The sequence below is a fragment of the Bradysia coprophila genome, chromosome II, assembly GCF_014529535.1.
Source record: "Bradysia coprophila strain Holo2 chromosome II, BU_Bcop_v1, whole genome shotgun sequence".
Classification (NCBI taxonomy): Eukaryota; Metazoa; Arthropoda; class Insecta; order Diptera; family Sciaridae; genus Bradysia; species Bradysia coprophila.
This window is the reverse complement of record NC_050735.1, coordinates 1,686,697-1,702,157: the sequence shown is the minus strand read 5'-3', so window position 1 is coordinate 1,702,157 and position 15,461 is coordinate 1,686,697. Positions and strand designations below refer to the sequence as shown.

The following is a 15,461-nucleotide window of genomic DNA, read 5'->3' as shown; positions in this document are numbered from 1 at the left end:
GTTTATATATTTACCATGTCGAAACGTATAGTTTGTTCCGCGAGGGTCATGAGAGCAAAAACTCTAAAGCGAGCGAAGACTGAGAAAATGTTCATCCTTTGATTAGGAGCTGTACTAGATGCAAACACGAGCGCTTATGTGGCCAACGGTGGTGTTGTATTTGAAAAAAACCATAAGCTGCTTGACGTTTCGATTTTCGATGGTCCGATCGTAGACTTTTGTAAAATCTTTTTTTACGTGTAAATGCCATTGATTTACTGGTTTACAATCGAAACTGTATAAAATCGCACATAGAAATTACGAAGTCGGTAAAATTTGCCTGCATTTATAAGCGTTAAACATTGTAGACAGGAAAAAAAATCTTAAACGAAAAAAAAAATGGCTGAGTCCGTGGTGGTTTTGGAAGATCAACTTCATAATTCACATAAATACTTTTGCCATATGTGCTCGGCAGAAGTTGAAAACGTAACTGCAGTGAGTATTAACCATTAATTTCCATTTTTGTGTCGAAATCATTAACACCATCTATGTGTTAACCTCACCCCTCGTAACATTCTCTCCCTGATGCAATACAAGGAAATCAATTGATAGCATTTTCGCAATCAATAATTCAACAACATTTCGGTCAATGCCGGAGAATTGAATGACTAATTGGGCTGAAATTTGTCGTAAATGTTTTATTTCAGCAAATTCCTTTCTAAATTCACCGGCTACCTTATAATAATGCGAATACAATCGCTTGGTGAAAGAGTTGCGCAGTTCATAGACAATGAATTTGTTGGGTGAACTATTCGTCTTTTTTCTATTACATATGACAAAGTCGTCTATTTATCAATTGAGGAATTTATTGTGTTGTTATTGGCCATTGGTGTGACTCGAAGTACATGATATTCGAATGCATTTTTTATGTTTTTCGGATAATATCCACCTCTTCATTCAAAACAATATTTTAGAGCTGTTACAAACAAAAAAAAAGGTGCAGCTAGACCAGACAGAGAAAAAAAAACTTTCGATTTCAATAATGAATTTCTAATAAGACAATTTCGTCCTGTCCAATGCATGTCTGCTCTGCCAGAATATTTTAGTATTTAAGTTTTTAGGATTTTATTAGTCTTAGTGGGGTTGGCTTTCGATTTCCACCTCGTTTGTGATTTTTCTCGCTTTCCATTCAGCTTGAATGTGACCGAAATGTCTTTACAAGTATTCATGCCGTCAACACAAAATCATTTCTATGAAAGAACACTGACATCTACTATTGTGTAGCACACTGTACCTTAAATCCGAAGTCAGCTTAAAATATTCAAAGAATTCTAAGTTTTGTTTTGGGATCAAAATGGATCGACCAACCTCTGTCCTCTGTCCAGAACACACTTCTGGATCTATGTTGCCTGTAAACGGGTGAAAAATGTGCGAAAAATTCTGATCGAACGTTTCATACAAAACACGAGCCCCTTGCTGTGTGTTCTCAAACTCCAGGTCAGAAATGGGTTGACCCATTCCAGTCCTTCTTACCGAGCTACACAATGTTTGCTTCAAACGCAACGTGTTGAAGTCATTACAATTCTATACGACACATTAAACCGGTGAAAGTGCTCTTATCTAACGAACAGGCTCAAGCGCTGAGCATACAAACGTTTTCTCATTCGCTATAATTCGCCCTCTCATTCTTTGTTTTTTTTGGACTTTCAGGAGTACACCTGCCCAATATGCTCCAGTGGATTTGTTGAAGCATTACCAGCTGATCGCGCACCAGAATCGAATCCCGATGTTGAAATGCAAGATGATCCACACTTTGTAAGTGAAAATTACAATTTTTCTGTCAGTGCTGCTCTGAACCATCGTCTTGTTCATGTTTTCAGAATATAAATTCCAGACTGACCGATGAAATATCATCGATTTTAATGTCAGTCGCCGGTAACCAGCAACTATTCGTAGTAGATGATAACAACGATTCATCCGCTGCACCGACATCACAACAGGATGCTGGTAGTCGCCGTCGTCGTAGATTTAGCGTACACAGTTTACACGATTTCGATAGTATCGTTCAGGATTTTATAGTATCGCTGACCGGTGGTGCAGGTGGTGCCGGTCAACCCATGTACATTATGGGAAATCCGGGCGACTACGTGTACAGTAGAGATAGTCTAGACACCATTGTTACACAACTGTTGTCACAAATGGACGGTACCGGACCGCCTCCGTTGACAAAAGATAAAATTGCTGAAATTCCAAAAGTTGCTGTTACTGAGGAACAGGCCAATTCCAAGTTGCAATGTTCGATTTGCTGGGAAGATTTTCAGATAACTGAAACGGTTAGACGATTACCGTGCGTGGTAGGTTGAGTTTACAAAAAAAAATGAGTTTTTAGAGACGGATTGTAGAATTTTCCAATTTTTATTTGCAGCACATCTACCATGAAAACTGCATAGTTCCTTGGTTGGAGCTCCATGGTACATGTCCAGTTTGCCGTAAAACGCTCAATGATAATCCTGAGGAACAGTCACAAGCAGACATTTCGAATAGTTTTCGTAAGTTTTCTTTGTGTGAACAACATTTTGCACGACTAGTTACAGAGGTGCACCGTCCGTCTCATCTTTAATTAAGACTTTCGACTCATTGTTTTTTTGTGATTTTTTTTTTTAACTCGAGACATCGTTCTCGCCCACTCTCGAGTCTATTTGTTGTCCCCCGTTCAGTCGAGGGATTCTTTTGAAAAACAGAATCTTGAAATCAGGCGCATTTTCCATTGGACTTTTTTATATATGCCCAATAAGGTATTCGACCCCAGAAACCAAAACCACTTTCAAAAAAATTATTCGAAGCTTGTGTGGCTAGTGTGAGGTGATCAAAAACCGAAAACATGCACTTCTCTTACAAAAATTTCTGATGCTTTATGCGAATTTTAAATGTTTAAGTGCTTATATTGCATCGGAGATGCTACCAAACTTCCGTAGGCCCTACTTCTGCTGAAAGTACGTGCAATTACCTTTCATATGACACCCCACACGACCATGTACGTTTCGTGTACCTCGAGAAATTTCTGTATGAAAAATGTGAGTTTTCAGTCTTTTTTCGGTTGAAAACCTCAACTGTACATATCTCTGTGTGGATGAATTTTAAGCCCAATAAGACCCTATTTTCCCCGAAAGTACATGCAATTACCTTTCTAATGACACCCCACACCACCCTGTACGGCTCGTGTGCCTGGAGAAATTTTTGTAAGAAAAGTGAAAGTTTTCGGTTTTTGACCACCTCACACTAGCCACACAAGCTTCGAAGAATTTTTTTGAAAGTGATTTTGGGTTCTAGGGACCAATACCAATCTAGGCACATATAAAAAAGTCCAATGGAAAATGTGTTCGATTTCAAGATTCTGTTTTTCAAAAGAATCCCTCGTCAGAAGCGAGCGACATAATGCCATTTTAACCCAAGCATTCTCATTTTAGGAACAGTAGCTGCCATGTATCGAAATGAGATGGGAGCAAGTAGTAGTAGCAGTAGCAGTAGTAATAATGCGTCCTATAATACACCCAATATTACCCAACCATCGAACCGTACGGCATCCTCAATAAGACGAACTCGTAGCCTGACCCGACGACAACAACAGCCACCGCCCGCACCACCGTCACAGTCGACAAATGAACGTATGCGGGATGACGATGGTAACATTGATTACGAATTTGATTAAAGGAAACAGAAATTTGTAATTTAAAGAAAAATTACGTAAAAAGCGATGCGATATGTGTTGGTTATTACATACAGCGTGTCTGAATTTTGAATTGGAAATCATTTTCTTTTTCATTTAATTTTGTTGAATTGCAATTTTTTTGCAGAGTGTTTTGCATGGCACTTTACAATTATTATCGTAACCAATTTTATGAACAAAAAAAAAACAAAAAATGAAAAAATTCCATGCATCGCTTTTCATTAACCACTCTCCCATTGTAAAACTTTATACTATAAAAAAACGGAAAAACCAACATCAAGGTCCCAAAATGGATGAAATTAAAATTGAATGTAACAAAACGGACGTGTAATGAATTTGAATTGAAATTGTGGCCATTGTATACAATTGTCGTTGAGGGGTTGAGGTCGGAGTAAGTTACTTGTTGACGAAAAGGTTTCTGATTTACCTGAGTCGAAGATTTGGTGGGAATAGTTTGCATCGAGGGGGAAACTACTCTTTTTTATTGATGTGATTAATATGATTAACATGATTAACCAGTGATTAACATGATGATGAATTGGTGATTTACCAGCATTTAACCGGGGTAATCGTCGCTAAACTACAAATAAACGTGAAATATAGCGGTTAATCAATGTTAATCACCGATTAACCGTTTGGATTCATAAAAATTATGTTTGTGATTAACAGATTAACCATGTATCCTCGCTTTGCATGGAAAATGTCTCTGTTAAAAAATATAGGTGCAAAGTGCATGGATCAGAAAACAAAAATCTTGCAAGTGTTCTCCGAACAAACTTAGTGTTTCCCTTGCAAACTTGTCCACAATTTTTGTGTTACAGCAAATTTTGTGCCTCATCGGGTCGCGGAATAGAGTAATTATGATGAAAGAGAAAGAAATATTTTGACAAGTTGGAGCAAGTTATAATAAACTGGTCTTCGGTCTTCTCACTCACATCACAACATGTTGAAAGAGAAACCAATACTTTGACAAGGGTAAAATTACCCAAGAATCTATTACGATTCATCACGAAGACAGTTTCACTGTTTCCGCACCTATCGCAGTTTGGCGAGTCTTTCAGGTGATAATTCAGCGAACATTGGCGTGTTAAGATATCTGTTAGTCTTTTTACGATCATCCTACAAAGAGAGAGGAAGTATTTGGAGAATCTTGGACAGATTGTAATGCAATTCTTGCTTGCATCGCTATCTGTATTTCGAAAGCCATTCTCGAAAGCCCTTGCCTTCCATTAATTTACGAAGGAGAAGAGAGTTGAAAGCGAGACGGGAATACCTGGTTCGAGTCCATACAGCGAAGTGCTCGATGCTGTTCTCGAAAGGTCATCTGCTGTTTCGAACCCACTGTGGCCGGTAACACAAACTTGACATGTTTTGGTCAGTGAGTCTAGAGCGTATGGACATCCTAGAGCGAATGAAGATGTGAACATATTTTTTGGCCAGTGATTTCATTGCCGCTTGGCTATCAATGAAGTTGCATATGGCCGTACTGAAGTAGTCATTTGTAACGATCTCTGAGCAATGTCTATAATTTCAGCTTGGAATACACTTGCAGGATTACGCATGTCACGACATTGTCACGCATCGTAGACACTTTAAATTGGTGTTGAGCCAAATGAAGAAATGAAGAATGCGAAAATCAACATTTTGTTAGAAGATCTTGCGGGCCTGACAATCTAAATTTTCGAATTTTCTAGAGCTCTTCTAGCGGTTAATCACAAAGGTAACAGAAGAAATGTTTCTTACTTTGCGAAGTTTTACAATTTCACAACAATCACCATCCGAGACTCGATGAGTAATGATCAGGCTCTGGGTGTATGGAATCGTGCTAGGAGTCAGTAAAATCTTTTACTAACAAATTGATTAGGACTATAACGAAAGGTTTTCCACCTATTTTTGCTAATTTTCATTTTTTTTTTCATTTGAGGAAATATGAAAAAATTTGGGAAAATGTTTTCACAAAGACAGTTTCAGGTCTAAAATCAATCACAAAAAACTCGTGCAGTCAAAGCATTACTTGCTAATCTGTGTGTTTAATGTCTAATTGGCATTAACAACAAACGGACCAACAAAAATCTTTTGGTGTCCGAATGTTCTACAAACATTACTAGCCATGCCTTGTCTAAGTGTAGTTGCTAATGTTCCTTTTGTTTGACGTTAGTTTTCCCATCACTCTTTCTCACCGTCATAACCACTCTCCTTACAATGTACAAAAACATCGCCACAATCAGTATCGGGACGGCCAACAAAAAACCGATGACATCGTAACTGTGCGACACAATGATTCCCAAATCATTTATCGGCAGCTGAATTACTGAATATTCATCCGCATGCCTCATGACCCATTCGACCCAGAATGCGGCACGATCTATCGGCGTCTCTGGTTGATCGCGGAACAGACGTGAACGTCTTTGTGCATTTCGTAAGTATTTTGGATTTTCTATAGCTTCTGTCACAGCTGCCTTTATAGATTCGACACTTAATGTTAAATAATCTAAATGAACAGTGGTCCCTTCGCGGACACCATTCTTCATATTCTGAAATGATGACAAAGGTAATGAGAGGAGAGATTTTCGTTAAGCACAATAATTACACGATGCTGATCGGTAAAGAGTGGGATCCCAACAACAGGAATTCCGTACCAAACTGATTCTGAAATTTTTATCGCAAAATTTGTAACACTAAGTTTCTTGGTCTAATAAATCTCATCCCACCTTGAGTTCCCAACAGTCCACAATGTGACATGAAGGCTTTCGTTCTAGGATGAGCCAAAATATCATTCTGTCGCACCCAAGCCAGAATTTTTACATTCGATGGCAAATGTATTCCCAGGTCAGATTCATATTTCCAGATGAAATTGTAATCTGGTAACTGCCTGAAAGCTTCTACGAAAGCTTTCTTACGAGCCTCGTCCATAAACTCACTTCTCATGTTGGTACCTAACGAGAAGAGGACCACACCTTTCTTGGCTTCTTGAACGAACTCCAATAAGTCTTTGTCTAGCGGTTTGGGTTCTTGTATTTGAAGTCCTCCGACCGGAATAATGTTTGGTGGTAGCGGTTCCGATTTTTGAATCGAATAGTGTGTGTTGCAAAGAGCTAAAATTATTTTTCTCAAAAGAGTTCGAACGTCCGGTAGATTCGGGTCATTAAAGGCAGCTTTCATTGCTACATCTTGTTGAGGTAGGAATTTGTATAAGTAGAACCTATGAACACAAGCGAATAATTTAGATGAAACGAACTCGATTTCGTCGGAAGTCTCACCAATCGTCCCACATGTACAACAAAAAGTTGTCTAGACGCTCGATAAAGTTCATTTTACTTTCGTATTCCGCATTGAAATGTGGTACGTATGAAAAGTGACGATGACCACCCACAAAATGGTACGTATAGTGTGGCAAACTGAATGCACTCACTCCCACTGTCGGCGGATAATTGAATTTTTTACTGAAGCCTAACAAGCACGGTTCGCATGAATAGTCCACCAAAATTAAGTCAAATTTAAAGTCATCGGGGTAATCCAATAAAGTTTGAAATCCTTTCGACTTGTAGTATCCCTCGCAGCTCCTTCTAAGCCAACCATAAAATGAAAGCAATTCTTCGAACGGTCCTTCTTTAGTCATATCCATCAAGTTAAAACCGCGTGATCCGTTGTATAGATGTGAGTAGACCTCTTCGGCCCAAATATAATGCACACCAGGAGTTGCATCTCTATCGACATCGGCCGATAGAATCGTCAGATTATGACCTCTAGCGGCTAGCTTATAGAAGATGTTTCGATTCCTGTGTGAGGAAATGGTTTTTTTTTTGAAAATCACACAAGGCACAGCACTACACAATGCGATCGATTTATGTAAAATACCAATTATGATGCGATGCAGATGGGACACTCATCAAACCCAGAATATTAGCAGCTGACACGTACAGTGGCAAAATAAAAAAAATAAAAATTTGCTTTAAACTCATGCTTGAACCGATTAGATACAGAAATTGCGTAACACTCGACAAAAGGTGCCTAGTACGAACGAATGAATGAAATGAGCAAATTAAATTTAATCGCACCAAAATCGAGGTGTTGTATGTACAATAATAGGCTCCATGTGCTGTGCACCTGTAAAGTGGACATTGTGAGTGATCTCACATCTTTGCTAATAATATTTTTCAATATCTAGCATATAAGTATAACAGCGCAATGCTTCTAATTACTTGCTGGTCTTATCTGTTTTGATATAAAGTATGAATATCAAAGTAGTAGTAGAGATATGCGGGCCGATATTTGTCTAAAACCTGAACCGATTTGTCTAAAACCTGACCCGACTAAGTCGGTCTTGAATCGATTACTTTGAAACCCCACACAAACCCAGGAGATCCGGAATCTCAGCCCGCTATGATCCGTTTTTTAAGAAACTGGTCCTGACTGGGGGAGTTGGTTTTATTTTAAATTAGTGATAAACCAAAAATTGTTGTGAAGAAGCGAGAGATACGACAAATAGCCACTTAAACAGCTCGAAGAGAATATTGCGAATTTGTCGCTGTGTCGAAATTTTTTCTTATTATGAAGGGCTGAACCGAATTTTGGAAATCCGCCCGAGTTCGAGTACTGTTTCAGTCCCGGGCCCGGGCCGGTGAATTTCCGATGGTTCTATCTCTAAGTAGTCGTTGTTAAAGGTGATTGTAATCGACACAAAAATGAGAGTTGTTTCAAGTACATGTATTCACTCTACAAAATATCATCACAGACAGACAACATGCAACAATAAATTAAATTAAAAATCTAAATCATCCAAAGCAGCCAGATCTTCATCGGTACAATTATTGAAAATTCGAAATCGATGCGGCTGTTCCACTCTTTCACTTTGTTGAACATTCGATGCGCTTTCATGGATCGGTATGGGCAAATTCGCTAGAACATTGTCGGTGACCTGACTGACACGATTTATTTCCGCTGTAAGAGTCGGTTCGTCCAATGTGAACACTCGATCTAATTCGTCGTCGTTCGACGAGTTGTTTAGAACCGGAACACTTGCAACATCACTAAGAACACTCACTTCAGTTGGCGTTAGCGTCGGCTCATCCAATGTGAATAATGTATCTAGTTCGTCGTCATTCGATGGGTTTCCAAAAATTCGAACACTCGTTGGAACATCGATGACGTTAGACACCCTGTCGACAATGCTATCTTCCGTGATTTTCGGCATTGACTCATCCAATGTGAATAAACCGCTATCTGATTGGTTGTGAGTCGATTGGTTTCCAAAAGTTCGAACGCTCGCTGGAACATTGATGCCGTTGGAGATCCTGTCAACAACGTTCACTTTCGGCGTTGGCTCATCCAATGTGAATAATTGATCCAATTCTTCATCGTTCAAATCCATTCGAAATCTTTTCCAGTGATGCGTTGACGGGTTCGCTTCAATCGGTTGAGTCTTTGCACTTTGAGTATAATGGGCTGGCAGAATTGAAATATTTTCGTTCGACAGAGAGCGATTCAATTGTCTTTTCTGCACAGTATACCTTTTCGAATATGTTGGTTTTCCCGGGACTTGTGCACCAGTATTCCGTTCTTGTACATTGTTGAAAATAGTTGGTGTATTCGATACTTCAGTTTCACTTCGACGATTTATAGTTTCATTCTCCTTGTTCGAAGTTGTATCGGCTCTTAATTGTAAGTTAGGTGTAAGCGAGGTGGAATGCAAATTATGTGTCCTGGGAGGATTTATCCTTTCCAAGTTCAATCTGTCCATCAGCTCAATTATTTGATCATCGCTCGGTCCCAGCGGTAAATCTTTGTGAAGAACATTTTTTGGCTGCAAAATTCTACCGAATCCAAATGATGATTCCATCAACATAACGACTATCACTGCATCAATTTCGGTCACTTCACTTCGAAACAACAGTTTCGCATGCGCTTTTGCCAGACGGTACAAACTATCATTAAAGCGTATCGTAGTCCTTCCTGCATCTCTGTCTTCATCCGCACGGCATGCCAGATAATACGCCTTTAGTATTCGAGTTGCACCTTCAGTTAAAACTGGATCAAAATCTCGGACGGCGGAAAAGTGAGCTTGCAATCTAGCAAGATCGTAAAGGTTTTCACCAAGCGTCGGTTCAATTTCATAAAAAATGTGATTGGCCACTCTGGTATCCCATTCCCTATTCCGTTCGTCACGCAAAATGAGAACCAAATCGAAACGGCTAAGCAACGATGACGCTAGACCAAGGTTGATGGCTGAGGTTCCTTCATGATCGGACATGGAATACAGATTTTTGGGATTGGTTGCCGCTATTATTGTACAACGAGTATTCAGTTTGCATGCGATGCCAGCCTGTTAACGGAATGAAAGTAAGTTTCACTTCAAAATTTTGCCCAGATCCAGAGATCAATTCATACTTTCGATATGTGAATAGTTTGCTGCTCCATAGCTTCGTGAAGCGATGCTTTGTCCGACTCAGACATCATATTAAATTCATCAATGCAACAAATGCCATTATCGGCTAACGGTAACGCACCAGCCTCTAGTTGCCACTCCCCTCCTTCCTGCCAAAACATCGAATGTGTTAGTCAATTTACTCCGTATTCTTCGAGTAATTTACCTGAATTGCCGCAGCTGTTAAACCAGCCGATGAAACACCCGAACCCGTTGCGAAGCTACAGCGAGTAGAGACAGCCGAAGCAAATTTAAGCAATCTTGATTTGGCTAGTCCTGGATCACCGATCAACAACACATGCGAATGATTCCGCATTCCAGACACAGCTGACGAAGAGCCACTGCAGATAGCTAATGCAACAGCCAGCTTCGCCAAATACATTCCATGAACGTCTGGGCAAATACTTTGGACGATCATATCTCTAGCACCAAGTTCTCCATGTTTTTCGATAAATTCATTCCATTCGGCGCGCAGACAAAGTAAATGCTCGGGCAATTCGTTGCCAATATTCACCTGCTTCATCTTATTATTAACGCTATTCGCTCGGACGACAACTTTTATTTCTATTCGCTGACCAAATGTATAGCGAGACTCAACCGTTCCGCTGAAAGACAGTATGACGTTAGTGGATTTCACTTCTGCCGTTTTATGCTACAACATCGCATAGTAGGGGAAGTTTGAAAAATGTTGAGAAATAATAACAGATTGCGTTGCTGGGCCCACGCAGCGCTATCTCTTATCATTTCTCTGGTAAAATGTGACTACGAACCAAATGGTTACGCTGTCCCCAGGTTGGCAGCTCTCAACCAAATCGTCATCCAACGTTACATCCATCACCGACGGTGTACTTTTCTTGGACACTGCTTCCTAAAACCATATTTTATGGAAATGAGACGGTCGATGATTTTAGATGGAAGACGAGTCAAGAAATCGATCGTTATAAATCAGTACACACATCACGTACCATAATTTTAATCTCCTGATAGGTAATGAAGTTTTTGTTAACAGCATTCGTCGTATCTGAGTAAGGTCTTCCCGTGCATCCATTAGGGCATTTGTTTGGCGGAGCCACAATATAATACTTTCCGTAATCTCCTTCGATAGTAATAGTGTTTTTGCAACGTCCGCAAATGTAAACCGTTTTGTATTCTAAAAACTTTGGCTGGGTCGTTCGCAGGACAGTTCCTGTAATGAATTTATTTCTGAAGACTAACATTGGGTCCAAGTACTGGATGTGTTTCGCCTCATCTTACCCCGAATCTGGACAAATTTACCAACATCGTCATTTGACGGAAACGAAAGTCGATTGCGGAAATCATGTTCCGGTAAATTGTTGAATCGCACCCGGCAATTCTCTTTAATTAACCAGTCCTGTTCGAGGAATTCCTCATCAGTCTCGGCAAAGCGTTTTTGCAGATCGACCACAACGTCGCTCCATTTTAGTGATTCTTTGTGGATGTCGTTCACAACGTCGGTAAATAGTTCCGGATTAGTTTGATGCAAATGAGTTAGACTAAAAACGACAACATAGGGAAACATTGCCGATGAGTTCATTGTCATTGAATTCTTACTTGACGGAAATAGAGGAATCAATAGAATCGTCGCAATTGTTTAGAATGTCGACGATATCACTTTTGTGATAAGTAAGCAAATAGAGTTCCATTGAATAGTAAATCACTGAACAAATCAACAAACATGCACACCGGTTGTGTTTACAATTCTAATGAAGTGATAACAAAATACAACTCTGACATGACGTATGTATGAGTGACATATGCAAAAAAGAGAGGGAATTTCCAAGGTAAATATAGTGAGGAGGTAATGCCATATATAACCGAATCAGATGTGCTTTGGCTCGAAAGTTCGATACAAACGCCATCTCATTTCTTCGTTGAAAGCAAAAAATGGAATAGAAAGTCGGGTCATCTGTTATGAGACAGCGAAAATATTTTTGTGAAATACAAGTAAATCGTAATCGTAGTCAACCATTTTAAATAAAGATGTCATTGGCATCGAACTTATGTGCTAGGCCGCGCGTCTGAATGGCATTACCTCCTCACTATATTTACCTTGGGAATTGCGAACAAACTGCTGATTCAGAATTTTGTTTTTGTTAAGTTTCATTTTACATATAAACTTCGCAGCCGTTGATGCCATTGTGTGTCACTGCCTTCGTGATCAACTCAGGGTTGTCTTAACCTTTTCTTTCAGAAAATTGGCATGCATAGGTCAACGTCAGGATATTTCTCTAAATGAAAACCAATTCATATTTCTCTTCAATCGGACTATTGATTGGAAAATAAAAGTCGACGAGGGAAAATCCAATCATGTCACTTTTGAATTGCGACCTATAAATAGCAATCTCCTCATATACCAAAATGGAATTCCTGTTCCACAGGCAGAATCAGCAAACTTAACTGGAAAAACATCATGTGAAACAAAAATCTCAACAAGTGAAGCACAAAACGAGATGTACTGGTTGGTTGGATCTAATTCTAAATTAAACCTGTATTGCAAAAAATTGATTTACAAATTAATATTCGCACCAATTGTACGGCTCAGCGCTTTGGGGCTATGCTAAGAAATCAAACACGTATATAATACAAACAAGTCAAAACAACTTCCTACGCATGATCACCAATGCTTATCGTTACGTGACAAATAAGGAAAAACACCGAGACTTAAAAATTCAATGGGTGGCCGACGTGATTCGGGAAAACGCCATAAGACACGAGAAGAGACTTCATAACCATAAAAACGTAGAAGCCATCCTATCTTTATTAGATATTACCACGGCAGAGTAAAAGTAACCCAGGCAGGAGCGCTTGTTTGACTAGGGACCTGAATAATCTAGTAGGCCTATGTTTTTTGCGAATTAAATTTTTCAACTTATGTCAGTGTTCATTTGAGTTCATTTTCATACAAAGGATTAGGTCCCTCATTTGACGTTTCCATAATGAACCGCTCCTGCCAGGGTTACTTTTACTCTGCCGTGATATTACAAAGGAAGTAAGGAGAATAAAACGAGTCAAACCACACGAACTGACCTGAAGAAGGATGCCAACTGCACATTAATTTGGGCCTCGACCAATGGGTCGTCAATCCCGCACACGTCTTACGTCTTCTATTTACGCAAGTAAAAGGAATATAGTGCAACTCAACGCTAGTAATAAATTAACCAATGGTTAATAATTGTATATGCATACCAATACAGGTGTATAATATTTCTTTTCGTTTATTTGAATGCTTGAGTCAGTTAAGGTTAATCATAGTACTTTGTACTTTAACACAATAAAATGCTACGGCTTAATGCTTCTTTTGTTTGACATGAGTTTTGTTATCAGTCGCTCGCACCATCAACAGCATCCTCTTCACAATGTAAAAAAGAATCGCCGCAATCAATGTCGCTACGGCCAACAAAAATCCAATGACATCATAACTGTGCGACACAATGATTCCCAAATCATTTATCGGCAGTTGAATTACCGAATATTCGTCCGCATGCCTCATGACCCATTCGATCCAGAATGTGGCACGATCTATCGGTTTCTCCGGCTGATCGCGGAAGAGACTAGAACGGCGTTGCGCATTTCGGAAGTACTTTGGATTTTCAATAGCTTCTGTTACGGCTGTCTTTATTGAGTCGACACTCAATGTGAAATAATTTAAGTGAACACTGGTTCCTTCGCGGACACCATTTCGTATGTTCTGAAATTATGACGAGGAAAATGAGAAACTAGAGAAGAAATTTATAAACCCAAGCATTACGCGATGCTGATCCGCAAAGAATGGTATCCCAACGACAGGGATTCCGTACCAAGAGGCTTCTGAAATTCGATTTTCAAATCAAAATGAAAATTAAAAACGTTTCATTTTTTAACAGAAGAGTTGAAAATCTCACCATGTATCCTTCCACAGCTGTGGCTGAAAACATAGATTGGAAACATCTGAGATTTTCAACTCCGTTCAGCGTTGGTCTGATAAATCCTACCTTGAGTTCCCAGCAATCCACAATGTGATATGAAAGCTTTCGTTTTAGGATGAGCCAAAATATCATTTTGACGCACCCATCCCAGGGTTTTTACATTCGATGGCAAAGGTATTCCCAGATCGGATTCATATTTCCAGATGAAATTGTAATCGGGTAACTGGCTGAAAGCTTCTACGAAAGCTTTCGTACGAGTTTCATCCATAAATTCACTTTTCATGTTGGTGCCTAGCGAGAAGAGAACGACACCTTTCTTCGCTTTTTCAACGAATTGCAATAAGTCCTTGTCTAGCGGTTTGGGTTCTTGGATTTGAAGTCCACCGACAGGAATAATGTTTGGTGGTAAGGGTTCCAGTTTCTCAATCGAAAAGTGGGTGTTGCAAAGAGTTAGAATCATTTTTTGTAAGAGGGTTCGACCGCCTGGTAGATTTGGATCATTAAAGGCAGCTTTCATTGCTGTGTCTAGTTGAGGTAAGACTTTGTACGACGAATACCTAAGGAAACAAAATCATAATTACGTACAAATGAACTCACCTTCGTCGCTAGTCTCACCAATCGTCCCACATGTACAACAGGAAGTTATCTAAACGCTGGAAAAAATTCATTCTACCTCCGTATTCAGCATCGAAATGTGGAACGTATGAAAACTGTCTGTGCCCACCAATGTAGTGATAAGTGTAATGAGGAACACTAAATGCACTCAATCCCACTGTGGGTGGATAATTGAATTTCTTACTGAAGCCTATCAGACACGGTTCACATGAATAATCCACCAAAATCAAATCAAATTTGAAATTGTCGGGATAGTCCAATAAGGTTTGAAATCCTTTGGACTTGTAGTATCCCTCGCAGCTAGCTTGCACCCAGCCATAAAATGATACAACTGCTTTATACGGACTTTCATCCGCCATATCCATTATATTTATAGCTTCTGATCCATTGTAGAGACTTGAGTAGACCTTCTCAGCCCAAATGTAATGAACACCAGGCGTTTTTTCTCTATCGACATCGGCAGATAGAATCGTTAGATTATGACCACTAGCCGCTAGTCTGTAAAATACGTTTCGATTCCTACGAGAAAAAATGTTTTATGCAAATCACAATTTGATGGTCTACGTAATACCAGTTATGATGCGACGGGGATGGAACACCCATCAAACCCAGAATGTTAGCAGCCGACACGAAAAACGGCAGAGCGGAGAAGAAGATGACTTGTCTGAATTTCATATTTGACTCAATTAGATGTAGATGTTCAGATGCATCTGTACACACTTCCTAGCCATGAATGAATGTCTGGCTAGAACAAGCAATTTAAAGTTAAGTTGATACGACAATAGTTAGT

At 39.5% G+C, this 15,461-nt stretch overlaps 3 protein-coding genes and 1 long non-coding RNA gene across 10 annotated transcripts in view; 2 read left to right on the top strand and 2 right to left on the bottom strand.

Annotated features, from left to right (window-relative positions):
* Nucleotides 1-14,207, top strand: part of LOC119077161 — a 25,394-nt gene extending 11,187 nt beyond the window's left edge. The window contains exon 3 of the long non-coding RNA XR_005087763.1: nt 14,068-14,207. This is a non-coding gene — a long non-coding RNA (uncharacterized LOC119077161). The remainder of the gene's footprint in view (nt 1-14,067) is intronic.
* On the top strand, nt 144-4,026 carry LOC119077078 (E3 ubiquitin-protein ligase Iruka). Its single transcript, XM_037184274.1, has 5 exons — nt 144-474; nt 1,690-1,794; nt 1,860-2,333; nt 2,405-2,528; nt 3,447-4,026. Exons 1-5 carry the CDS (start codon nt 379-381, stop codon nt 3,686-3,688), a joined length of 1,041 nt encoding a protein of 346 aa, XP_037040169.1. The 5' UTR covers nt 144-378; the 3' UTR covers nt 3,689-4,026.
* LOC119076807 (UDP-glucosyltransferase 2-like) lies at nt 5,742-15,461 on the bottom strand. 5 transcript variants are annotated; one of them, XM_037183898.1, is made up of 6 exons: nt 15,243-15,436; nt 14,672-15,190; nt 14,123-14,613; nt 13,900-13,958; nt 13,421-13,839; nt 12,318-12,349 (listed from the first exon to the last, which is right to left on the bottom strand). In XM_037183898.1, exons 1-5 carry the CDS (start codon nt 15,344-15,346, stop codon nt 13,438-13,440), a joined length of 1,575 nt encoding a protein of 524 aa, XP_037039793.1. In that variant the 5' UTR covers nt 15,347-15,436; the 3' UTR covers nt 12,318-12,349; nt 13,421-13,437. The 5 variants fall into 5 exon arrangements, with proteins under 5 accessions (XP_037040047.1, XP_037039968.1, XP_037039878.1 ...); XM_037184152.1 differs by lacking the exons at nt 12,318-12,349; nt 13,421-13,839; nt 13,900-13,958; nt 14,123-14,613; nt 14,672-15,190 and adding exons at nt 5,742-6,240; nt 6,297-6,355; nt 6,418-6,908; nt 6,967-7,485 and having other exon boundaries at nt 15,243-15,461; XM_037184073.1 differs by lacking the exons at nt 12,318-12,349; nt 13,421-13,839; nt 13,900-13,958; ... (1 more) ...; nt 14,672-15,190; nt 15,243-15,436 and adding exons at nt 5,743-6,240; nt 6,297-6,355; nt 6,418-6,908; nt 6,967-7,485; nt 7,565-7,731.
* LOC119076454 (probable DNA helicase MCM9) lies at nt 8,402-11,877 on the bottom strand. 3 transcript variants are annotated; one of them, XM_037183417.1, is made up of 8 exons: nt 11,703-11,877; nt 11,385-11,644; nt 11,096-11,316; nt 10,901-10,998; nt 10,297-10,735; nt 10,094-10,240; nt 8,974-10,028; nt 8,402-8,850 (listed from the first exon to the last, which is right to left on the bottom strand). In XM_037183417.1, exons 1-8 carry the CDS (start codon nt 11,792-11,794, stop codon nt 8,469-8,471), a joined length of 2,694 nt encoding a protein of 897 aa, XP_037039312.1. In that variant the 5' UTR covers nt 11,795-11,877; the 3' UTR covers nt 8,402-8,468. The 3 variants fall into 3 exon arrangements, with proteins under 3 accessions (XP_037039312.1, XP_037039155.1, XP_037039229.1); XM_037183334.1 differs by having other exon boundaries at nt 8,417-8,577; nt 8,613-10,028; XM_037183260.1 differs by having other exon boundaries at nt 8,402-10,028.